At 40.7% G+C, this 26313-nt stretch overlaps 2 protein-coding genes across 3 annotated transcripts; one reads left to right on the top strand and one right to left on the bottom strand.

Annotated features, from left to right (window-relative positions):
- The first annotated feature begins 1533 nt into the window (after nucleotides 1–1533).
- slc30a9 (solute carrier family 30 member 9) lies at nucleotides 1534–13539 on the top strand. 2 transcript variants are annotated; one of them, XM_080035888.1, is made up of 18 exons: nucleotides 1534–1640; nucleotides 1998–2199; nucleotides 2286–2483; nucleotides 2687–2737; nucleotides 2881–2980; nucleotides 3255–3347; nucleotides 3487–3569; nucleotides 4118–4176; nucleotides 4676–4743; nucleotides 5426–5584; nucleotides 5895–6030; nucleotides 6118–6157; nucleotides 8817–8888; nucleotides 9012–9119; nucleotides 10428–10593; nucleotides 10807–10936; nucleotides 11770–11883; nucleotides 12022–13539. In XM_080035888.1, exons 2-18 carry the CDS (start codon nucleotides 2091–2093, stop codon nucleotides 12064–12066), a joined length of 1731 nt encoding a protein of 576 aa, XP_079892014.1. In that variant the 5' UTR covers nucleotides 1534–1640; nucleotides 1998–2090; the 3' UTR covers nucleotides 12067–13539. The 2 variants fall into 2 exon arrangements, with proteins under 2 accessions (XP_079892014.1, XP_079892013.1); XM_080035887.1 differs by having other exon boundaries at nucleotides 1539–1640; nucleotides 2050–2199.
- Nucleotides 13540–17318: 3779 nt separating this feature from the next.
- grxcr1a (glutaredoxin and cysteine rich domain containing 1 a) lies at nucleotides 17319–21471 on the bottom strand (the record flags this gene model as incomplete). Its single annotated transcript, XM_080035115.1, has 4 exons — nucleotides 17319–17498; nucleotides 18587–18652; nucleotides 18730–18969; nucleotides 21070–21471. 4 exons carry the CDS (start codon nucleotides 21469–21471, stop codon nucleotides 17319–17321), a joined length of 888 nt encoding a protein of 295 aa, XP_079891241.1.
- Between the last annotated feature and the right edge of the window lie 4842 nt (nucleotides 21472–26313).

The following is a 26313-nucleotide window of genomic DNA, read 5'->3' as shown; positions in this document are numbered from 1 at the left end:
AGACCAAACTACAGCAAGTAGTAGGGTCTGGAAGCACTCTGTTTAGAGCCGTCTATTCGGGTGGGGAAACCGGGGAAACTGGGCTAGCCTGTTTGTATTTGTTTAAACCAATCACAATCATCTAGGGCGGGGCTAACCCCGGGAAGCAGCAGCGGTGTCCTGCAAAATAGTGCCGGGGGGGGACTTATTTTGATGGAACGTCTTTACGTCCAGAGACTGTCAGAGAAATGGCTAAACCCGCAAACGCCACACAAAAACTATTAAAGACAAAAGGAATATACATAGTGTGTTGCTTTCTAACCAGCATGTCAAGACACCATACACTTTAGCCCCCGAGGAGCTCACGGGATAACTTAACCGGAGTTAACTAGCCACCCACGTAGTGTTATCTCTGGTAACATTATCATCGGCGGTTGAGAGGACGGCTACGGCGGTCGAGTAGAATTTTTAGCATTCGAGAACTTATGTCACCACCTCCTATCGCTGTAGTCAGAGCCGTAGTCCGTCTGTTTACAGGCAGAACAGGGTTTTGACGTTGTGAGCGCTACACCAACTGCAGCAAGTAGCCGTAAGAGTTGCTAGGTGATAGTGGAAGCCGTTGGAATCTTTCCCCGTCGCTAAAACACCGCTGCATAGTCCCTAATTCACCAAAGAAAGGGAACGGCGGATCTTAATCTAGCTGGTTATAAGGTCCGGTGCTCAATTCAAACCCCCACGCTTCATTTTCCAGAGTTTATGAGGGTATTTCTGCCCGGGGGTAGTTGTACAATGAAGTTGGACAGCTAGGCTAAGCTAGGATGCATCCCGGACCGCCGCAGCCAATATTATTATCCCGAAGTATCGCCACACTTTATTTCTGTCTACAGTAATGTGACTTCTCACACCCTGTGTGTGTGTGTGTGTGTGTGTGTGTGTGTGTGTGTGTGTGTGTGTGTGTGTGTGTGTGTGTGTGTGTGTGTGTGTGTGTGTGAGAGAGAGCGCTGCACATAAGCACACGGGTTGACTGAGCGAATTGTTTCCGAATTTGAGGGGGATCACAATAGGGGAAAGCCAGCAACCGGGGGCTGCGTAGCTTTTCGACGCAAGCGAATAGACGCTGGCGGAAGTGGTCATGCCAGACTACTAGCTACTTAATGAGGATTTTGCTCACAACCATTAGGCCTATGAAACTACTTTTACTTCAGTAACATTTTAAATACGATACCCATTTGAAATGAATACTTATTATACATTCTCTTCATGCCCCCCTAGAATAACCTTTCTTAGCTGTGACTGACATAGGCTACAGTAGCCTAGTTTGATATAGAAAACGGGGACAAAAACTCGGAAGAAGATAGTATATAACTCGGAACATGTCATAGATATGTATATGTATGTATATCTATGGGAACCATAGATAGTATATGATGGGAACATGTAATGACCTTGTTTTTACAGTGGTTTACAGAATATCGCGATACAACTTGAAGTAACGTTGAAAAGGATGGCGCTCTCACGAGAAGATGGTCTACGTCACTGGTGTGTCACAGGTCACGTGTGTGTGTTTGTAGTAGCAGTGTACAAGCTACAAGCAGTTCGAGTTCAGCCATAGATTCTTAAAATGGATACAAATAATGCAGGACAAACATCGCCATAGAAAGGTATGTTCTTTTTCTTGAATATCCTCATGTAGATCTCCTCACTAGTCAGTCGCAGGTGTTTTTCAGCAGAATAAAATGTTACGCAGCACTTGATACGTACGGCGGATAACGACGTTAGCTTACAGTTCTAGCTAGCTAGATTAGCCATTAGTTTGTGGCTGCTACATAGCAGTGGTGGAGAAGTGACACTGTTAGCCGACCGGCAAAGGCGCTAGTTGATCAGCCAAGTGACTGTCAATGACAGCCATTTCAGTTAGACACTAATGTCAGCTGTGTGAAACATATTAGTTTGTTTGTAGCCATCTCGGATCTTGAGAATCGGTGTATTTGGTGTTAATCTTTCTGTGTTGGTTTAAGTTGACAAGCGGGCAGAGAATGCATAACAGTGACAGTCTGTGACTCCGCATAGCAAACTCCTGCTACTCAGTACCGAGCCCGGTTACATCCAGGATGTTCCCCAGCCTGGCCAGCAGACCATGGCACGTCTTCTGCAGGGTCTCTATGCAGCACAGGGCGCCACTGTCACACCTGTCCCCGAGGTTCCCTCTCTCGAACTACGGTGAGGAGCTCTTAGCTTTATTTTTTAAATTATGCATTACAACCGAAGACACCAATTATATCTTACCACGCATTTGTGTTGCACAGGTGGGCACAGTGCAGGCATACACAGCTTGTGGTTCAGCCTCCCAGACTGCCGTGTTACTTCTCTAGGTCTTGGCAAGGTGCAGTACTACTCTACCTCTGGCGACAATAAAGATGCTCCCCCAAAATCCGCATCAGGGGATGCTCCAACAGCAGAAAAGGTCTTGGCTGCTGCTGCAAAAGCTACCCCAGCTCCATCAGGTGACATAACATTTTGTTAAATGTGTTCCTGGCATTGTATTGTGTACATAAATAATATCCACTATTTTCTGTCTTTAAACCTATTATCCTGTTTCATATCTTGTCAACACAAGCAGTGGGAATTGTTGTGATTATATGTAATGTTTGTGATTAAATGGAAAAGTCTTCGTTTTTAAATTAACTGCTAACATTTGTACTCATAGGGTCAACGTCACCACAGGGGCTGACTAAAGCGGAGACAATTCATGTGAAAGGTAATGAACGATGTTTGTGCTTCATATGTAACATAAAACAAGACTATTATAAGTATCTTCAGAATGTGGGTGAGAAACCACGTGCATGAGAATAGAGAATAAATGAACAACCCTTGTAACATATCGTCTGTTGTCTTATGCAGTTCGGGCGGTGCTGAAGAAAAGGGAGTATGGAGCCAAGTACACTCAGAACAACTTCATCACTGCAGTCAGAGCCATGAATGAGTTCTGCCTCAAACCAAGGTAACTTCTGGTTTCCTCATTTACAGTGTTACGTTTAATTTATTCATTACATACAGTAACATATCATATGCTTTATGTCACCAAATGCTTGTTGTCTGCTGCGCTGCCTATCCACGCTTGGTGCTTACCAAGATTCTAACAAGCCACACCACAAATTCCTTTGAGTTAATAAGTAAACATGCTGTTGTCATTAGCCAATATGAGACCTCTTAATGTTGTTTAACACAGGTCCTCCTAAATCTTGTGCTCATCCCCCTCCCTTGTGTGTTCACAGTGATCTGGAACAGCTTCGAAAGATCAGAAGGCGCAGCCCCCACGACGACACAGAGGCTTTCACTGTCTTCTTGCGGTCAGACGTGGAGGCCAAGTCAGTTGCTTTATACCTTGAGAGAATAAAAAAAAGAAAACATTATAAGTCTTCCAACAAACCTTTGGTCAAACAACATTTTAATTCATATTGTTCTCTTGCTTTTGTTGATGAATTTATTTCTCTCTTGGTCTGTTAGAGCTCTGGACGTGTGGGGAAGCCAAGAGGCTCTTGCCCGGGAGAGAAATCTGAGAAAAGAGGTGGAGAGAGAATACCAAGAGAGTAGGTTTATCATTTTCCCTGACTGGATGTGCGTCTTTGTCAACATGTAGTAATAACAAACATTTGGTCGTAAAGCAATTTGTTCAACATTATGGGAAATATGACTAATATGACTCTAGGAAGTTACTAGTCGTGGCCAAGAGATTGTCCAACTCATAACCTTCCGTAAAAAAACAAATAATTCTCTTTTTAACACTTTAAATTTCATTAAACAAAGAATATAACATGTTTATGTTATAATAATAATAACATTATTGAGCTTGGGAGATGCTGGCACGCAAATTGTTACATTCGAAAGGAGCCAGGCTCGCTGTTTCCCCCTGTTACTGTTACTAGTCTTTAAAGCTAACCTTTGGCTGCTGGCTGTGGCTTCATATTAAACAGACAAAAACTGCAAGTGGTATTATTCTTCACATCTATTTCTCAGCTTGAAAGCCAATAAGCAATTTTCCCAAAATGTAATAACTATTCATTTTAGTCCCATTTGAAATAATATTTACTTGTTGTTTCTAACATAAATTTTTCTTCTATTGTTTGCTACCTTCCAGATATTTATCGGAATCAACAGTTGCTAAAGGAATACAAAGACTTCTGGGGAAACACTAAGGTGAGCACTCTGTTTGATAATGTGATAATCAATGATCCAAATCATGTTTTATATGTGGAAAAGGAAGTGATGTGGACGTTCCTGGCATCATGCCCAAGTTGCCGTGTCCACACTCGGTGCTGTGTGTGGTGGCCTTTGTCCTGGTTACAGAGGACACTGCTTCTATATGACAATGTCATTATCTGTTGTCATTCATGCAGTCCCTCCCCTATACTGTAGGGTGCAGATGTTAATTCAATAACTGTTCTGTACTCTTCTGTTCTGGTCTTCTCTGGTATATCATGGCATATTCTGTACTATGCTAGCTTGTTTAGCCCAACATCATTCATCAGTATAATGTGGGGATAAAGTATGCTTTAAGAGATACCATTACATGTAGAAGACATTGACCATAAGGAAGGCCGTTTCCAACGATGTACATACTAAGTTAATATACTCTGCATATTCTATTTTCCTTAAATTTTACTTAATTTAAATTTTTCTTTGTTTCCAAAAAAAGCCTCGATCAGCCCAGAGGGCTGTGTTTCTACAAGGGCCGGGGAAGGTGGTCATGGTCGCTATTTGCATGTAAGTTTTAATACTCTAGCTAGACTTCCTTGTGTCTCTACGTGGTTTGTTTTGGCTGTGAAGTCTTTTTGAACTTGGTGAACTCACTGAGCTGGAGGCACACACAAGCGGGAGGTGTTGGATTAAAGAGGAACCATGGTCTGTTCTCATCGGGGTTACTATACACACAGTACGTTGGATAGATATCACAGTAACTGTGACACGTCCAAAACAGACACTGACCATATGTGGATTCCTGCCCCCTTACATCTTTTTATCTAAATAAATACCGTACACCATAGAGTTGACACTCACAAGTAAAGACTTTGAAGATGGGAACATTTTTATTGGGAACTGCCATGGGACCGTGTCTCACATGAGGTCCTATTGGATTAGGATGATTGCGTTAGAGGGTCATGTGCAGTCACATGAACAGCAAAACATTTCCTTCACAAATAATTAAAGGACTAAATGAGTTGAGGGCTGATGTGATTCAGGAGCATCTCAACAAAAGAGCAGGAAACTTTGCATTAAGCACATGAATAGAAAATGTTGTAAACACCCTTCAGCCATTTGTTCAAGCCAGCATTTGTGGTAACAACCTCATTTTCATTTCTCTAGCTATATTAACGTCTAGTACTAATTTTAAATCTTAAGACCACATCAGTCAGAACTGTGAATGCTTGTTTTTCTTTGTCCTCAGCAATGGGCTGAATTTCATTTTTAAGCTCCTGGCTTGGGTCTACACCGGATCTGCTAGCATGTTCTCCGAGGCCATCCACTCTCTGGCCGACACCTGCAACCAGGCTCTGCTCGCCCTGGGGATCAGCCAATCAGTCCGCAACCCTGACGCTGGGCACCCGTAAGCCACCACACCTCACTGTGCTGTTAAAGAGAGAAAATTATGCTGAGAGGAAAATGGCTCACTGTAACACCTGGGAGTAGAAGTGCAGGTCGTATGGAGAAATAAATAAATACAATAGCAAGATATTTATTTATAGCTGGCGCAGAGCTGTTTTCCATGGAGACCACAGATTTAGAAGTTTTCAGAAGTCATCTTTAATCCTTTGCTAACAGCATTTTTTGCATAGGGCAGGTGTGCGTACTCCTTACAAAATAATGGTGCCTTAATGATGTTGTCAGCTGTAATCCAGCCTCTGTGTCTTCTCCAGGTATGGCTTCTCCAACATGCGGTACATCGCCTCCCTCATCAGTGGGGTGGGCATTTTTATGATGGGATCCGGCCTCTCCTGGTACCACGGCATCATGGGACTGCTGCATCCACAACCCATAGAGTCCTTGTTATGGGTGAGTGTCTTGTGTTTCCTCACATTTGTCATACAAAGTATATGGAGGATAACAGTGGTCCAACATGTGACGTTTCTGTGTTTGCAGGCTTACTGTATTTTGGCAGGCTCTCTGGTGTCTGAAGGAGGTAGGTTATAAAGATTAAGATCTCGATCTTTGATGACATTGTGGCATAGCAATGATTCTTGAGAAGTGGGACAAAACAGGGTGCAATGTTGAAAAAATACAAACCCTATGTTAAAGCCACTACGAGTAACATGGCACGTTGGCGTCCCCTTTGGACAAAAGTGGTAGTATTTTTACGACGCCCGCTGTCGCAAAGCTGTTTTCTAGCTCGTGCCAGGCGTGTGAGTGTGAACTGAGAAGGGCGCAATATAGTGCATGTCCGTGTGTTGAAAGTGTGAGGACTCTTTTCGGCTCTGTGAGAGTGGTTTTGACACTGCATCAACTAATGCCAGTCAGTGCTACACACACCTGATTGCAATGAGTTGATGCAGCAGCGTCTCCTAACTACTCTCTCTCACGGAGCTGAAAGATTACGTGTCCTCACAGAAAGAGAATGAACGAGAGACGGCAGTTAGTATGGATCACGATGAGGTAATGTGTTTGTGTTGTTGATGTAAATAATGACTATTTCAGATAATGGTTATCTGATGATGGTGAAGCAAAGTAAACTTTGTGTTAGTACCAACCGCTCATTCATTTAGGAGTAAACACTGCAGTCTAGTTTCGCTCTCGTGAAATTGTATACACGTTGCTTGGCAACGCCCTCGTCCTGCCCGTAGCCTATTATATATCACTCTCCCTTTTAGCTTTTCTTCATTGCATTCATTGATGGTTCAGCCCCGTTATCAGTCATTATGACGACAAATAACTGTCTCAAACAAGGCTCCCGCTCCCCTTCCCTCACCTGGAGGGATAGGCTTCTCAAATCGCGTTGCTGCTCCACACTGAAATCTGCGACCAATACGGATATGTGACCATAGAGCCTGCACGAGCGAACCGAAAATCGGACTGGGTGTACGACCAGACCAAAAGCAGTAATAAAAACGTCTTTCTTTGCACTGATGGTCTCGTTTGCTGTTAAAGGTAATTTATGATTATCAGAGGAAACATGAGGCTGTTTAAAAGATATTTAAATGTTACTCGTAGCCGCTTTAAGGCAAATTAAATAACATGTATGTATCCAGCATATACTAAGCTACTGAGCTAAGCTTTGACACAACCTCCCAGCTTTTGTCCTTTTTATCAAAATGGGCTTTTTACCTTGCCATTCCTTATTTTGTGTCAACACCGTCGGACACCAAAAACACAAATACATTTTCCCTAAATTTATGCTAGACCCATGAGATGTATAGTGATCACAAATATTCACCAAGACTGACAGAGGCCAAAAATGTATATGAATATATTTTTTATATATCGATTTTCCTCTATGTTCTTCATTTGAACTGTGTAATAGAATTTTTACTTTAAAATTAACAGCAATCAAGATGTTTAAAATTTCAAAACACATTCTCATGTTAGGTGACTAATTAGATTTTCACATATGACCAACCATTCCTCAACAACTATGAAATATCATTATGCAATATTATCAAAATAATATAAATCTGACGGAGTTGACACATATCTGACAGAGTTGACAAGTACTGTATATCTTATGGATTTAACATATCTGACGGTGGTGACAAAAACCCAGATGTAGTCATTTTAACCATCAATAATCAATAACAGTGATTTTATAACAGCATATTATTGGTTGAGCGTTAATTCAAGATTCAAATTACAGTCTTTCAATCAGACTTGCTCTAACAGACTCGCACCAAATCGCCTCATTTTGTATATCATCCTGTACTTTTTTAAGAATCATCGATGACAAAAGAAGATTGTGAGAGTTTCCTTAAATACAGTATTAGAAAAACTAAACCCTATTTCTATATTTAATATAATTATAATAACTTGAAAACCACCCATATATGATGCCTTCACATTGAATGTCAACTCCGTCATTGGCCTGTCACCACCGTCAGACAGGAAATCTGACGGAGTTGACATCTGACGGTGTTGACATATTTAACGATTCTTAAACAAAACAGATGGAGTTTATCTAGTAGCCACTTGGTTTTTATGTTGATGATAGGTGCTAGTATGAACTGCTCCATGAAAATAAGATGATCAAAACATTTCAAAATGAATAGAATTTCATATTCTGAAACCACAACACTTATCAGAGCCTGTCTGACTCTAATGTACTCTGCAGAGGTAGAATGTGACAAGAGGTCCTTCATACTGACAGCTGTCCCTTATTTTGCCTGATTTTCTTACATTTTAATGGATTGTCTGACGGTGGTGACAAAAAGTGTCCCAACACTTAGAAACCTTATAAAACTTGAATGTGTTGTAGAATTTTTTTTTTTTTATTGATTTGAGAGATTTGGTGTTGCTTTTGCTGAAAAAAGCTTCTTTCAATCATCAAAGTACATTTTTAATAGGTTTTATTGCATATGAAAGATTGAAACCCTCTCTGTGGACACACTGTTTTGGACGTCATGAGAAGGTAACAAGTGTCATATATTTGACATAATAATGATAAAATTAAATTTAAGGGGATAATTGTGCTCCAGACATTCTATTCTTAATCCCTAATAACATCTACAATTTTAAATATTTTTAACTTTTAAACAAAACAGCAGTTAATATTGGAAGACGGCCTTTGTGCTGCTTCTCAAGAATCACTGTGCATCCAGTGCTGAGACATCTGTTTTCTCTTTTTCGTTTCTCAGCTACGTTACTAGTAGCCATCAATGAGATAAAGAGGAGCGCCCGCAACCACGGGGTGACTTTTTATGAATATGGTATGTAAACTGGAATTCTTTCTTTCACAGTTGTAAATTTTTTTCTGAATTGGTTTAATGTGAATACACATGGCTTGAATGTTGAGGTGTAAAGTTGTTTTTGCGTTGTTTTTGTGTGTGCAGTGATGCAGAGTCGAGACCCCAGTACTAATGTGGTGCTGCTGGAGGATGCTGCTGCTGTATTGGGAGTGATCATCGCCTCAAGCTGCATGGGGCTCACGTCACTCACGGGTAAACAATGACTGATGGAGAAATCGTTCATAAGCTCCCATACAACACCTCCAGTTAATACATTCAAAGGTCACCTTTTTTGCACTTTTTCATGTTTATTAAATTTTTTTATATGGTTCCCTAGTGTTAATAGAGACTCCCAAAGTATGAGATAGAACATCCCCCACCTTTCTGAAAACCTGTCTTCAAAGACCCTAGTCAGATTTATCTCCCCTTATGACGTTATAAGGGGACGCCCCTTCATTACCAAACTAACTTAGGACTTCCTCCACCTGTGATAAGCACACCCCCAGATACAGCTGACAGCTAACTGGCAGTTAGATTCAGTGCCACAAATAGACTTAGGGCTTAAAGAGACAGGCTCTCAAACGGAGTGTTTCAGACAGAGGCTGAAATAATGAGATTCAGCAATGGCACAGTGAGAAATACAAAGGTGTTTTTGGACACCACACCACTAGGTTTCTAGTAGAAACCCAAATTACCATTTTGAACCTGACAATTTGCACAATATGTGACCTTTTAATCAGCTATCATTTTTAATGTTTCTGTTTGTATTATCTTCTCTATCTGTACTTTGATTTATTATTCTTGTATATGCAAACATTGTTCTGTAAAGGCCAGGACACACCAGTCCGACTACCCGAAAATGGAGTTTGCCGATTCAGGGAGCTCCAGTCTTCCCGTCGCGGCCAAAAAAGTGCAAAGAACACACCAAGCCGACTGCTGACTTTCCGTACGCTCTGCGCTTGCGTGGGACGTAATGTCTCCATAACAGCAGGCGGCGCTAATCTGTGGCCGAAAATATACAGAAGCCGGAAATGATGGGACGGCTCTCTAGACCATAAACATGGATAGAAATACGTATTTATATTTATGGACCATAAAGAGCACCATTTTTAGCAGAGAGTGTCGAGCAGTCAACAAGGGTTGATGCATGTGAGTACTCGCTGAACGAAACAAACAAACACATTAAAACAATGGCTAACTGTTGTTAACTGTTTGTGCTACCCGCCTCACTTCCGGGCTTCACTGATTCGCTAGCCCTCCACAAATCAAATTGCTCCAACTGAAAGACTGCCCGCCGCCGATTGAACATGTTCAATCGGCTCAAAAGAAGCCCGACGACATCTACGACGACCGATTTCACAGCACACACCAAACTGATTCGTGTCCCCGCCCCCTCCAGACTCTACGACGGCGATTATCGGGCCGGTGTGTCCGGGCCTTAATGTAAATGTTGGCACATTGCCAGATTGCTGTAGTTTTACCGATTGTCCTCCTGATCCCTCTCTGCCTTTGTTTCTCCAGGCAACTCGCACTTTGACTCTTTAGGTTCCCTCGGCGTGGGCACGCTGCTGGGTGCCGTCTCAGCCTTCCTCATCTACACCAACACAGAGGCCCTGCTGGGACGCTCCATACAGGCCGACCGTGTGCAGAAGCTTACAGAGTTCCTGGAGAACGACCCTGCTGTAAGGTCAGCAAATGAGCAGAGACACACCCTGGTGTACACACACACGCAGGCACACACAGCTGCAAGACATAAACCAGTCTTTGTCTAAAATGAATGATGAATTGACTATAGTCAATGACGTTTTTTTTGTTGTTGCCTGAATAAGACAAAGTGTGACAGTGGTTCTACCTGCCTAACCTGATGGTTTCCTGATGTGCTCTGTGTTATTGCGAGCAGGGCCATCCACGACGTGAAGGCCACTGATATAGGACTGAGTAAAGTGCGCTTCAAGGCTGAAGTTGACTTTGACGGCCGAGTGGTGACACGGTCTTATCTGGAAAAACAAGACATTGACCAAATCCTCAATGTAAGTTATTTGCTACTTTTGGACCATTCTCTACTTTTTATTTGCCCCTGTGATGTGTCATAGGCAGAAAAAAAGTCTGAAGTTTGAATCTTTTTGACTGAATTTACAATGAAGAAGTCATTGCCAAAGACAGATTCATGGAGCAAAGCAACGATCCATTAAAAACCTCAGATTATTAATTATTTTCTTGTTGATGCCATCATTACAGATATGACTAAGTGTCCTGACTATACATTTTTATATATCTCTTTAATGATGGAAGCACTGCTGCACATTACACAAGGAAAAGTCTTAACATAAGCCTTTATGCTGAGGTTAGGATGGACTTGAGGAAAGGGGAAGACTAGTAACCATGAGGTTGCTGGTTTCGATACCCAGCACCAGACAGGAGGGTGTTACCGCTGCAGCAGACCCCCTTCTGTAGAACTGCATGTGTGTGTTAGAGCAGAAGCCCTTCGATGACCATGTGTTTAATTGACAAATAAAAGACTTACCACAAGAATAACTAACTTAACACAGTGACTTAGTAATAGCAGAAACCGACTAATTATTTTAGTTTCAGGCATGTCTTGAAATTCCTTCAATACTTTGTATTAGGTTGAAATCAAACTAAACATGACTTCTTTATTTTTATTTTTTATCAAAATAAAATTTCTGGTCACTCCTACTCTACTGAAACTTGAACTCAAGTCATTTTCTTACTAGTAGCAGTAAATCAGCATTAAAATGTGTGATATTTTTGTTTTCCGATGTGTCCTTTATTTTTCTGCATCGATATTGTTTAGCGGTGTCTTTCCTGACAGATTTAAGTGTGTGCTGATTACTCTGTGCAGGAAATTCAGCTGGTGAAGACCCCAGAGGAGCTGGAGAGCTTCATGCTGAAACACGGGGAGAACATCATTGACACCCTTGGGGCTGAGGTGGACCGCTTGGAGAAAGAACTCAAGGTACTAAGACATTCATACTTGGCATAATGGTTGATGCAACAATATACAGACTCCATTTCAGGATGTTATTCTCATCTTTGTATTAGAGAAAAGGCATTTCTTAAGCTTTTATGCAAACCTGTTTTTGTTTCTCCATAGCAACGTAACCCAGAGGTTCGTCATGTAGACTTGGAGATACTATAATACGTGAGGCGTGCGTCTCTGCTGAGGGAACATCCTACTGTGACAAGAAGAATCTACGAGAGGAAAAAGGTGAAAGGAGGGCCACGCCGGCCTGCCTCTGCAATCTGATTCCCATCCTGACCACCGTCTCTGCACAAGTCAATAAGTCTTACTGTAGAACAGTCTACAATCCATACACAAGGACAATGTTTGGGCAATAATGGTTCTTTCATTGTGTTTGCTTGAGCTTTAGCTATCCATAACGAGAATTCAACCTGCCAGAGATCCACTATCTAATTCAAGTGTGTGTGTGTTTTAGGGGGTCCTAAAAGACTAGAGACTCTCATTAGTGTACTTGAATTTCAAGGGAAAATCCGAAATCTCCGTTACAGATCACACACAGTTACAGCCGCGTAGTCACAGCCGCATAGTCACAGCCGCATAGTCACATAGTTGTTGGCTTGAAATCACATTCCTCTTGAATGTGAGTTGGATCAGGTTGAAATCACGAGCGCTTCAAAAAAAGCAAAATCACAAACAGGACCAGTATAATTTACTAGACGTGTACTTTACTCTAATGTAATGCTTGAAACACAGGCATAGTGTTGTGCAAAGAAAGTGTGAGAGCTACATGTTCAATTGAGATTGATTGAATTGCTAGAAAATATTATTTTCTTTTCTTTTTTTTCTTTTTTTTTAATGAAAGCTGTGGGCTTTCTATTGAAGACAAAAATTGTGATGAATAGATTTTACATAGAAAATACTCAAGTTTAAAAAGCGTTAAGACTTTTCATTTGATTTGTATGATAGAGTTGAAGAGTGAACTGGTAGTAAAAGACAGTATAAGGATCGATTGGAGCTACTACCTATCGGAATGTTAATCTTTACTATAACCTCAAATGGAAAGAGTGAACATCCCTCCAATACACAAAATGACATCATAGACAGCCGCATCCCTCTCTTTCACTTCATTTCTGTTTTTGCCAGCTTCAAACTCTGATGATCTTCAAATTCAAAAGTTCAGTAACTTTTTGTCCAGTGAGGTCGGCAGCTCGTAAGAAGATTGTACGGTTCCAAAGAGGTGCCGGAAGAAAGAGAATGTCCTTGTGCATTTTCCATCCAAGTGTAAATAATTGGTCTATGATGTAAAAAAAAAAAATGTTTTACCCCAATCAAACCAGTTTCATCAAGTAATCGAGGTCCATACACATCTAAAACACGTTTTAATCAATCAAAATGTTATCCTTTTACAGTAATTGTACCAAAATATCAAGGGATTTGTCTCCCACTCAATGTTTCTGCTGAATAATCTCTAAAACATACAGTGACTGTGCTTTTACTCTTCATTCTGCAACTTTCAATTCTGCTTCAAGAGGTGGGCTGGATTCATTTCATCTTTGTTGGGGGATATATATTTTTGAAGGTGTTAATAGTGTAATATTGTCCCTTTGGTTATAACTATGTTGCCACTGCTGAAGGAGCTGGAATAAATCTAAAATTATTTATTACATTATTTTGATTCCTTTCTCGGTGATGTGATTACATTTCCTCTCCCCAACCCCCGAATGTTGCTATAAGATAAGTCTGCTTCATGTATAGTATGTGATACACATTATGGAGGACATAAATGCCTGGCTGCCACATCAACTTCTCAAGATGTCTGGGCTCTGGTATGAGCTAGGAGGACCCTTAAAGGTATGCCTATTTGGGTAAAAAGCACCAATGGATGTATTCATGACCTTTTTAATGCAGCATTAAAGAGGCGCATGTATTCCATTCTTATTTTTGTTTGGAGGCCTTTTTCCTTGTTTAAATCTATGGTTGACTGGAATGTAAACCCGAGTCCATTAGATGGTGCAGTTGTATTGATGTGAGAGAGAGGGGGCACTAGCCAGTACGCTGACGTCAATAAAAACAGTCATTTCTAACCAGTCTGCGCATTGACCGACCGTTCAAAACATTACGCACGGCATCGCGGCTGCTGGACCACGCTAGACCACTCGACTGAAATGTTATTTCGCCGAGCACCGGAGAGCGGAGACAATGCGGACAAAGCTCCATTGCAGGTTTTTGACCATTGAATGTTGTCTTCACATTTTTTGGGTGTTTTTGCGCGCATATCAGTGTCATGTCTCGTCATACCATTCCCAAGTCAGTTGGTGCCACTGCCCATCGTGTTTCCTCTCATGTCTCCCCTCACCGGAGAAAGAAAGAAAGGCAGTCGCGTGTGAAATTGATTGAGAAGTGAAGCAGATCATTGGGCTGACTTGGCTCATTATTATTAGTATCATTATATGGGAAAATGAATCAAGACGCGCCTTTCCCCAAGCACATCTTCAGTCATTCCGCAGCAGCCTGCAAATCAATTCCAGCATCACCAATCAGTTTGTCAAAGCGACTGTATAAAAAAGAAAGACAATTAAGCAGTTTTTGTGAGAATGTTCTATTCATCCCGTTTTTTAACACCTCCTATTTTCGTCTCCAGCAACTAACAGATGGGGGCGCAGTAAACCTGCACAGTTGGGGTCTCAGATTTTCACGCAACCTCCCTTCCATCACCACCACAAGCCTGTGGTAAAATCCAAAAGCCCATTACATTACTCTTCGCTGCAGCAATCACCTCCGTAAGTCCTTTGAGTGCGTCTGTGCGCGCGCATGCATGTGTGTGTTTATTAATTTATTATTATTTAATCCTAATATTATTTAATCGATTTGGTTGCTGTTTCAATCCCAGGTGATGGAGTTTCTGGAGCAATCCAGGTAGAGTGTGATGGCAGGACAAGTCTTCATGGCGGATGATCATTCACATCACCACCGCCACCGTGCTCTACGCTTTTAGCCTCTTTACAGTGCTGCCTTGTCTCGTCATGTTCAAGCAGCATTGTACAGGGCTATGACCGCGTAGAGAGCTGAGCTGCGTTCCTCTGACCTCTCCAATAAGTGACATTCGTCAAAAACAACCTAAAGGCGAGGATTGCGTTTGGTCTCGCATGGATTTGTTGTCCTTTAATTACCACGCTGATGCAGACGAAAAAAACTAACATGCAATGTCTTTGGTGAGGGTTAACGAGAACCGGAACAGGCGAAGTTTTTCTTGGTTTGAATTATTCAATGCCACCTGCCAAGTCCCTTTGCAGCCAATATAGTATTGAACCAGTTAGTAGCCTATCATTGCATGTTGCTGCTTCTGGATTAACCCGTTTGTGTGTACCATTTTATTCCAATCTCAAAAGAAGCGTTGCCTACTGGTTTCACGGCGATATTTGAAAACCTCGGCAAAGATCTTTTAAGGATATTTTCTTCAGTGCACGATTTGTAACCCATTTGTCATGTTGCAAATCTTGAGAGGCATAGAACAGAGGGGTTTCTGGGTAGCTCATTGTTAGAGAATATGTTCGTATCTGAATGTGTTGGTAGAGTAGCCTATAGCTACAAAATAAAAAAATGACAATTTCTCAATGTAACAGTTTCAAATATCCATTTGTGACAACTTCAAATGTGTTGTTTTGCCAGGCCTACAGTCAAAACCCATAATATATTCAATTAACTCACAAAAGAAGGAACACTTCCACCTTTTGAGGAAGAAGCAGTAACTGGGGGATTATTGCCTTTCATAAATTACTTGAATGATTAATCGACAATATAAATACTTTTTGCAGATTATTTTTTCGTCATTCAACTAATCGTTTCAGCTTTAATGTAAACCAGACATATTTGATTTGCTATTACAAATGAAGAAATGTGTGTGGTTCCCAGGGCCGCCGCTCCCTATACGCAGAGTACGCAGACTGCGTAGGGCACCAAGTTCCTGGGGGGGGGGCACCCCAAAAAAAAAATTATATATATATAGCTATATATATATATATATATATTTTTATTTTTATTTTTTTTTTAATTAAAAAGGAAAAAGAGATGGTCCGGGGGCCCCCCAAAATATATATATATTTTTTTTAAAGTTCATGATAATCATTACATTACAAAAAATATATAAATTAGTTATGAACAGGCCCATCGTTGTTTTTTCTTAATTGTGTAACCTATCCAGGGGTGGATTACTGCACAGGCACACCGGGCACAGGCCCAGGGGCCCAAGGGCTCAGGGGGGCCCCTAGCCGGAGATACTGATAGTAACTTTTCATGTTGCATAGTCAAAGAGCTCAGTCACTGATGTCAATAACAGGGTCCAAAAAGGAATAGCCACAATAATCACTGACAATTTCTGCTTAGGGCACCCAAAAGCGTAGCAGCGGCCCTGGTGGTTCCCTCGATTTATTTGAATTTAAGTTTGGGTTTTGCCTTAACCTAAAAATGTACAAATCATTTCCACTGATGAGGATAGGCTAATTAACAAAACACCACCTAGTATAATTTAACCCAGTTGAATCAACATCTCTTATAACCTTCACCAAGGGAGAATTTATTTTCAGGACTGATGTAGGCCAATTAGATGAACTGGCAACTCAGTGTCTCTTACATCCTTAAAGGGTGCTATGAGGAACTTTTAAATATTTCTGAAACAGTCAAATTGTTCCTCTGATGATCATAAATGACATGTGACAGCAAACGAGACCACCAGTGCAAAGAATACTATTTTTATATAGTTTTTGTTAATGCCTTTGTCATGGGTTGCTCACCCAGGAACTATAGCTGACGTTGTATAAACACTACCGCTTATGTCCAAAAGGGGGTGCAAGAATGAACACAAACTGAATGTTCCTCGGAGCACCTTTAAAGGGTTTTCATTATGTTTGATGCAAAGGTCCAGCTTCATCTGCTGGCTGCCAATTGCTCGCTTTGATTTTCCCTCTCCGTCCTGTGTCAACATTGTCCGTAAATCTGCCTGAAATGGGATTAGCAATTTGAGCATTTTGAATGGAGGAGCCTCCAATTACAAGATTATGTTGAACAGAGGTGAAACTGTGGCCACTTGGTAACACAAGTGTTTACTAAACCCAGACAGAAACTTTTGAATAAAGGACGTTTCTATAATCTAGTGTGATACTGCTGCTGTTATTTGCTTTAAAAGAATGAAGACATTTGCACTAATGCATTCTTGTCATGATCTACATCCCAATTTAACAGAACCACAACACTGGATCCATAAATTCACAGATTTTATTACAAATTATTTTTCTTTCTTAACTAATGATGGCCATTGGAGAAGGATCCTTCTGTGTTTCAGTGTCAATGCCTGTCTTTGCAGTCCACTTAAAGGTTCAATGTACCTTCCAGAGAAGGAAGTATGGATGCTTGGGGTCAGGCACTTAACATCCTCAGTGGCTGCAGCTCGCACAGGGCTGCAGGCCATTCTCATTGCAGGAAGTGCACTTGAGGGCTTTGAAGGAAACCGTGAAGCAGTTTCGAAACACGGACATCTTGCTGCCATGGCACATTGGACACGGGATAAAGGCGTAGCCCCCACATGTCTGGCACGTCTGGGGATGCTGTACCCTCTTCAAAAGAGGATAGATAAAGTTTTACATTACAGATAAGAATTTCAACGTTAAATACAGACACTTCACATTATATACACTCTTTACTCCATTGATTTGTTCAATAAACTGAATTGGCTGGTATGAAGAGCTTACCTAAATGGAATAGCTTTATTTTCTTTTTTGCTAAGGTTGAGACGATAATATTAAAACTACTCGCTACAGCATTAGCTATAGCTTAGAAAAACAGCTTGCCTGGTTTGGACAAAACAAAGAGAAATCCACCTAAAGCTAACTCGTTACACATTATTTCTCGTTAGTTGATCTGAACAAAAAACTATTGTAAAAATGACAAGTTTATGGTTTTACATTGATAATTGGGCCAGATTATTTCTTGGACAATGACTTCCTGGGGTCCCGTTGGCACTGTGATGTTGCCAAACAATCAGACCCCCCCCCCATAACTTCCTGTCAGGATTATGTCCCACCCCCATGTTGCTTGCCAGTTATGGACGGATTAGTGTATGTGTGACCTTTTATAGCTGCATAGTTTAAAAAAAATAGCCTGCAGTGATGGCAATGCACGGCTTAAATGTCATAACACTGCTTTGTATTCCCTTAACGAAGATTTCTGTTGGGTTTGAACTTAAATTTACATCCAGGGCCTGGGAAAAGGCCAATGCCTGTGTGGCGGACAGCGCTGCAGCTCACAGTGAAACAGAAATAGTTCACACCATCTAGCTTTGTACCACAGATCCATGTGCTCTGCGTTGGTGTGTTTGGACAAATGTGTTGGGAGCAGAATCAATAACAGGCCTTCCATTATTGATGGTTACTCATTGATGTGCATGAATCTTTCACATTGCAGCACTGTACTAATGCTTTATTGACGACACAAGCAGAAAGAGGAAATGGCTGCTGATTTTACAACGTGTTCATCTCAACGACTTTGGACCAACACAAAGAGATAATTTATGAAGACTAACGTTATAGGAAATGCATGAATAATTAAACATCACTATGTGTCAAACCAACCACATACAGGGGAAAACACATCATTTTACTACCGTCAATTACTGATAATGTGTTTTCACATTGTGAGAACCAACCTCAATTTTGGTCAGAAGATCTTGAAGCTCTCCTGATTCATTCATGCCTAGAATTTTCTCAGCCCCCTGCAAAACAAGCATTAAATGAGCAGTGTGGATGTAGAAGATGCAGATATCCTTACAGAGAGTGATCATTAGAGTACCCCGAGGTAGTGTCCATCGATGAAAACCACTGGTAACGAAGGAGGTTCTCTCACGCGTTTGCAGCGCTCCTCCAGCTCCTTCCCATACTCAATGTCCAGGGCGATGTTCTTCTCCACAAACCTCGCCCTGTGGTTCTGGAAGATCTTCCGGACAAGCTCGCAGCGCTCAAAGGTTGTCCTCACCACACGGAAACTCGTCGTGTAGATTACTATCCGCCCAAATTCAAGAGATAACTCCATCTAGAGGATGTAAAACATCATTTACGCAGATGATAAAGTTATTTGCACTTGTGTTTATCTATGAGGTTCCAATGTACAATGCGGTGGTTAAAGTAAATGTCAAATTAATGTAATGGGTAACACTTGTAGTTAGGTAGCACATAGGGTTTATTTTTTTGTGCTACCTAACACATAGGTAGCGCAAAAAAAAAAAAACTATGTAGTAGGTAACACATAGGGTTTTTTTTTTTTGTGCTACCTAACACATAGGTAGCGCAAAAAAAAAACTATGTAGTAGGTAACACATAAGGTTTTTTTTTTGTGCTACCTAACACATAGGTAGCGCAAAAAAAAAAAACTATGTAGTAGGTAACACATAGGGTTTTTTTTTTGTGCTACCTAACACATAGGTAGCACAAAAAAAAAAAACCCTATGTGCTACCTAACACATAGGGGTTTTTTTTTTGTGCTACCTAACACATAGGTAGCACAAAAAGAAAAACCCCTATGTGCTACCTAACACATAGGGTTTTTTTTTTGTGCTACCTAACACATAGGTAGCGCAAAAAAAAAAAACTATGTAGTAGGTAACACATAGGGTTTTTTTTTTTGTGCTACCTAACACATAGGTAGCACAAAAAAAAAAAACCCTATGTGCTACCTAACACATAGGGGGTTTTTTTTTGTGCTACCTAACACATAGGTAGCGCAAAAAAAAAAAAAACTATGTAGTAGGTAACACATAAGGTTTTTTTTTTTGTGCTACCTAACACATAGGTAGCGCAAAAAAAAAAAAACTATGTAGTAGGTAACACATAGGGTTTTTTTTTTTTGTGCTACCTAACACATAGGTAGCACAAAAAAAAAAAAACCCTATGTGCTACCTACTACATAGGGTTTTTTTTTTGTGCTACCTAACACATAGGTAGCACAAAAAAAAAAACTATGTAGTAGGTATGTAGTAGCTACTACAATTTTGTGTACCTTATTGTAAAGTGTTACCAAATAAACATTTTGTAAATTGTTTTGATCCCATATAGAAACCATAAACTCCAGCTAAAGTTTTTATCTCGCATTGCAACCAAAAGTCGGTTCTTATTAAGGGTTTATTAAAAATATGAATAAACTGTTTTGTTCGCAAGCGGAAAATGACAAACTCAAAATAAAATTGCTCCTGCTCTTGAGCCATGTTTATTGTTTAGTCAATCTTTAAAGTAAGTTTAATGTCTAAAAGTCAGAGTTTGACAGAATAATCACAAACCTACTTCTCAGGCAGATACATAGTTACACATTTACAAAGTATAAATGGTTCTCACGCTCACTCTCACTGTCCTGTTCTGTTGTTTATGCAGCGGTGTTACAAATTAAGCAACTACCCCCATGCTGACATCTTACATGGCTTTACTTAGAACTGTCAGGCTTTGGGCTTTCAAATCATACACAGTTTGTTGAGGTGAAGTGTGGACTCAACCAAGTGCCATCCCAAATACGGAAACTAAAAACCACCCCAGGCTTTTGTTTTTAGTGGCCGTGTGGTAAAATGTCAGGAATTATTATCCCTTTGTAAATGGGGCCTTATGCGACATGTTTTAACCATCTTATAAGGTATAATTTCCATAGCGTTTCAAGAAGTATACTATTGATTTTTTTTACCTTTTTATATGGGCTTATCCTCTCTTAATGAATTGATTAATCTCGTCTATGGTGACTCTGCTTGTTCACCTAATACCACTTTGCAGAGAAATGGTTTCTTAGGTGTGACTTTCTTTATCACCTCTTGCATTGGCACAAGGGCCAAGACCTGAGAATGACAAACAGTTGTTTGTGAAGGTACACTAGAAAGCGAAGGGGCGAGAATTCATTAACCGGATTAGTTTCTCTTTGAAACACTTAACGAAATGCATCATCAATCTTTAATTGCCCTGCTGACCTTGTTCTTCTATTGTTGGCTTTTATCCCAGTCATACACCTACTACATGCGGCGCCTACCTGTAACTAGACTTAAGGACAATTCTGTGTTACCACACTTCTGATAGGAACTAGTGTTTTAACCAATCAAGCAATAGCGGGAATTCCACAAACACATTGTAACGAATACAGACACCAGTTAGATGTACTTACACTGTTGGAATTGGGAAGGTTTTCAAACAGCGTCTGACCTGCGCTGACTTTGTGCTTGACCCCTCTAACCGTGCCATTTTTGCTGAGGATGTTGACCCTCTTGGTGGTGAACACCCAGTCCTTTGTGGCCCCCGCATACATGAGCAGATCATCCGGCTCACACTCACTGTCGTCCAGCTCGTGGCCCAGGTATCCGAACAGGTGTCCCCCGTCTCCGCTGGTGGAGGGGGTGCTGGCCCGCTCGGCGTCAGAGCTGCTGGTGCAATCTGAATCCAGGGAGTCTGAAGGCCCCTCATCTTTGAACATCTCCTTCAGCACCCGGCCGCTGTTCCCCGAAGCCACGCGGAACCTCACCCGCTTCTGTGGCTTCTCCTGCCCCTCTGTCAGCATTGCCCCCTCCATTGCCACATTACATGACCCGCGACACCCACCTCACGTCTCGTGCCGTGGTAGACACGCAGCTCAGACACACTATTTTGTCTCCCATGGATTACAACCCCCAGGTTTAATCCTGGCCTCGATTGAACAGATCTAAAAAGGACTGGGCGCCCGTAAGCTGCTTTACAGACGGAGACTCACTCTGCCAGTAAATAATACATGCACTTCTAACCATGGCAACCCCAGCACACTCACCTCAAGTAAAATGATAGTTGTCATTGAATTATTCATCACACTTTTACACAGTTTTCATCAAAGCTTTGACACAAGACTTTTAATGGCTTGACATTGTGTGCTTTAATCAAACAAAGAATAATTTTTCCCTCTGGGGATGAGGTTGGGTCTGCATCTGTTTCAAGATTCACTACTGTTTATGTTCTTTCTTTTTTGCTTCCCCCATATGAAGCATGCTAAGAATGCTGAACCCTATACAAAGCAATCAAGATAACCTTAGCTAACACACAAACCTAGTTACATCTAGGGATTTTTTTTTCTTTCAAAATGTCAATTAATAAAACTTTACATAAACTGAAATAATAGTAACTGCCTTCAGATTGCAGCTCCACACAGCCACTTTTAGATCTTGGCACATCAAAAATCGTTGATTGCTTATTGGCTCACTGACGTTGTACGACAAGACATTTTTCGATACTTGACAGTTCGATACTGAACATTTTTCGGTACCGATAGTTTCAAAGTAATTTCGGTCTGCACTAAAAAAGAATTTAACTACGATTATTATACAACCTGAAATATTGCAAGGGCCGACAAACATTAATTTTTGTATACATTTTATATAAATGAATTATTCTCAGCAAAAAAAATCCTAATCAGTTTGTTGATTCTCTAAATTATCTAAAAAAATCTCTTTTGAAGGGAGACCTGGCCAAGACAGGCAGCATCAACAGTTTCCAAACAACAAAGACATAGGACTGAAATACATTGAGTCACAGTAATGACAGAAATAATAGTTCTAATTTTAATGATTTTAAACCCCCCTCATTAATTTTCATTTACTAATGTATAATCAAATAGAATAATCGATATATTCTTAAACTTGTGACTTCTCTCACTCCAGGCTCGTGGGAAAGGAAGGGAGTGAGGGATGAGTTTTGCTACAAAAAGCTCCTTGATAGCTTTCCATAGATAACGCTAGAGGCAAGACGAGGTGTCTGTGTTAAACAAAGGCCTTCTGTAATTTTGTTACTCAGCTGAGCAAAACAATCTCATCCTTCAAGGACATAGGCAGGGTTCATTCCGCTTCCGCACAAGGCAGGTTCATCAAGAAGATGACGTCAGCCAGAAGATGAGAGAACTAAACACATGACACAAATTAACCAATGATCAGCCTTGTTATGATATGCTTTAAATGATACTGCTGTAGATGAGAACTTCACTTTGTCACTTGCTCACTTTTTTTTGGCTGTTCGCTTCAACCTGCATAACTGTAACCTGCTGAGCATCATTTTATTCATTAAATACCATTGAACCTTTTTCCATCCGACTCTTCTAGCATTTTTGCATCTTTTCACTTCCTCTTAAGAAACGAACAGTAATCACAACATACACAAAAGATTTAGTCTGAATAAAACAATATATCTAATTTTACATTTCTGATTAAAGGTCTTTTGGATTTAAAATGATTCGCCGAAACCTGTTCATAGAGTTTCAGGGCGCTCTGTAAACAATTCCAGTCTGAGGTGGTAGAGTACTGGAAGGCCATCTTTCCACTTTTTGTACGGACACATAGGGACATACAGCACATACAAGTCCTGCATCTGCAAGGAGTAATGGCCAACAGTCTTTTTGTGAATTTATGTATGCACATTTGCTTGCTTTGTCTAAAATGTTTGTTGGTTTTATATGTTTCAACTGTAGTGTTTACTGTTGAAATGGCAAATAAGTTTAAGTAACTTGAAATTTGAGCTAAGAATTACATGAGATAATTAGCTCATTCTGATTTACATTATCTGTACTGCAATTGCATTATAACACATTGAATTTAACATCCAAGAATAGACAGACAGAAGGAGATAGATAGATAGATAGATAGATAGATAGATAGATAGATAGATAGATAGATAGATAGATAGATAGATAGATAGATAGATAGATAGATAGATAGATAGATAGATAGATAGATAGATAGATAGATAGATAGATAGATAGATAGATAGATAGAACATAAATATATTGTATTCCACATACTCTTAATTTTCTCTTTAGTAACATATCAACCATAATGTAAAGTCAAATGTACTTAACATTTTGAATTCATGGTGTCAGTGGATATTCCCTGACTGCTTACTGTGTTACACCCAAAGTGCGAGTGCAGGTGTTCAATGGGCGTCCTGGCAGAACAGAAGTGACCATATAATGTATCACAGAGACACAATGCAGCAGCGTGTCCACAGAAGCGCCTCAGCCAGTTTTCTGCGTGTGTGTGTGTGTGTGTGTGTGTGTGTGTGTGTGTGTGTGTGTGTGTGTGTGTGTGTGTGTATGTGTATGTGTTTGTGTGTGTGTGTGTGTGTGTGTGTGTGTGTGTGTGTGTGTGTGTGTGTGTGTGTGACTCACAGGTGATGAAGCAGCTCCCTGGAGATGTGGCACATCAGCTTATAGTGGTGACAGCACCACTCTGTTTGAGTCCTGCAGCTTGGCCCCTGAGGTAAGACCCACACATACACATACACACACACACACACACACACACACTGCATGCCGTCACCTATCCATGCCACATCGTGCTGATCATTGGAGAAAATCGATCTGGGAATCATCCAGCTGTTGTAGAATGAATCTGGCTCTGGTCCTGGAGTGATATATCTGTTGTGAAAATCCTGATACTGAACACTGTACAGGACTCCTGATATTCTATTATAGGGGAGAACGGGGTAATCTGAGCCAGTTTTTACATTTGCTCCCCTCTAAGCGAGCTAAAATGATTCATCACTCAAATTTACACACTTCCCATTAATTCACGATGTTTCCTAGAAATGGGCATTAGCAGAATTTTTTAAAGACAAAGGGCAGTGAAAATATGATTGTTTTAAAAAAAGTTGTCATGTGGCTCACTTTACCCCAGCTGTGGGGTAAACTGATCCACCTACTTTTTCCACTCTGAAACTACCATAACAACACATATTGTAACAGTAAAGCCCAGTTCAGACCAAAGACTCGCCTTACAACTGCAACCCCTTGCGACGAGACCGCCGAAACTTTCTAAAACTGGACCTTGCGATTTGACATGTTAAATCTTCTGCGACGCCTTGCAACGGCTTGCAACGCGCTGCGACGAGCAGTTCACACTGCTGCGATTTCCCCCCTGCGACGTTCTAAAACCGTCTCGTCGCAAGCAGTTGCAAGGTGAATCTTTGGTCTGAACTGGGCTTTAGAATCCTGAAAGCTAGCCACACATTCCAGAACTAATGTCGGACTCGTAAAAGAATGATGGGGTTTGGTCAATTAAGCAAAGCAAATTTTCTAAACACTTGAAAGTGACTGAACAAAATCCAATACAACATAATATAATTCAAAATGTTTTAATAAGATTCAAATGAAAGATAGAACCAGTTAGATTAGAACACAGTCTGGGGGTCAGAACACAGGACCCTTAGAGCCAGCTAGTGTATGGGGGTCAAAGCATGGGAAAATCAGAACCAGCAAGAACAGCCTGGGACTCAGAACACAGGAGAAGACCCAACTGGATTATAACATCAGCCTGTCATACTCTACAACTAGGCCTACTCTACATTCCAGCCCTGAAGGTTACAGGGAAAGATGAGAAGGTGCTCTTTCCGTGTGCTTGCCCCAGGTCGTCTTCCTGGTGTATTTCCTTGGGATGATGGCTTTTCTACAATATGTATGACATTAAAATAAAACATATGTCATGTAATATTAAATTAAAATATGTTTAAGACTAAACTTAACTTGTGCCTCATGGTGGGGTAAAGTGAGACAGTGGCTCACTTTCCCCCACAGCATTTGGCTCACTTTCCCCCACCAACACAATTTGAGAAAAAAAATACCTCTCTTTGCATTTCAGGCTAATCTTCAGTTATCAGCATCACATGGTTTCATATGTTGGTAGTTCATCAACACGTATGATATAAGTTTTTCTACGTGAATACATTTGCTTTGGCACAACAGTTGATTAAGTTGACAGCAAGAAAATTTACTTTTACATACAAAATACCTATTTTGGTGAAAAAAACATGCTTACCACTGCACCATGAGGTCCTCTCTTTCAGGGCCATGGGGAAATGAGAGGGGCTTGAAAACATATATCTCACATGACCACAAATGTTTTCCGTTGCCTAGATACAGGGGGTGGCTCACATTACCCGATGCCTCAGATTCCCCCGTTCTCCCCTACTATATTATGTTATATATTATATTTTATTATAGAGTCTTGGTGCTGGGGGGATTAGAGATCCTACACTTTGAATTTGGCAGCCATTCTGGATAAAGCTTCTTATGTTACTCTGCCTGCCAGTTGAACATACTATTCTTATGATTGGAATAAATCAGTCATGGTCTTTACATTCCATTTTCATTTTAATTAGGTTTCTTATATCATCATGGAGTAGCAAATTTTCTCAATCACCCATCCCCCTTGGCACAATGTAACTTTCTGTTGAAAACCCTAAAAGAAGACCTAAAGTGGATAAGGAGTTACTACAGATGTCTGAATTAAGACAAAAGGCTGGAAAAAGACAGGAAGACAACCCTCCTACCCCTCATGTTATTTTGCGTCCTGCAAAGACGGGGGGACCTGCTTATCTTTCTAGTGCTCACTGGAACACGCCC

The sequence above is a fragment of the Ammodytes marinus genome, assembly GCF_949987685.1.
Source record: "Ammodytes marinus genome assembly, chromosome: 10".
NCBI lineage: Eukaryota > Metazoa > Chordata > Actinopteri > Uranoscopiformes > Ammodytidae > Ammodytes > Ammodytes marinus.
Note: the sequence above shows the minus strand (reverse complement) of the source record. Positions and strands in the feature narration are given on the sequence as shown.

What these genes read in the sequence shown, in the direction of transcription:
- slc30a9 (XM_080035888.1), top strand. Translation starts at nt 2,091, where the DNA reads ATGTTCCCCAGCCTGGCCAGCAGACCATGGCACGTCTTCTGCAGGGTC. An exon ending in GGAGAGAGAATACCAAGAGA is followed by an intron (nt 3,570 to 4,117) that starts GTAGGTTTATCA and finishes GCTACCTTCCAG; the next exon opens with ATATTTATCGGAATCAACAG. An exon ending in GGTGACTTTTTATGAATATG is followed by an intron (nt 8,889 to 9,011) that starts GTATGTAAACTG and finishes TTGTGTGTGCAG; the next exon opens with TGATGCAGAGTCGAGACCCC.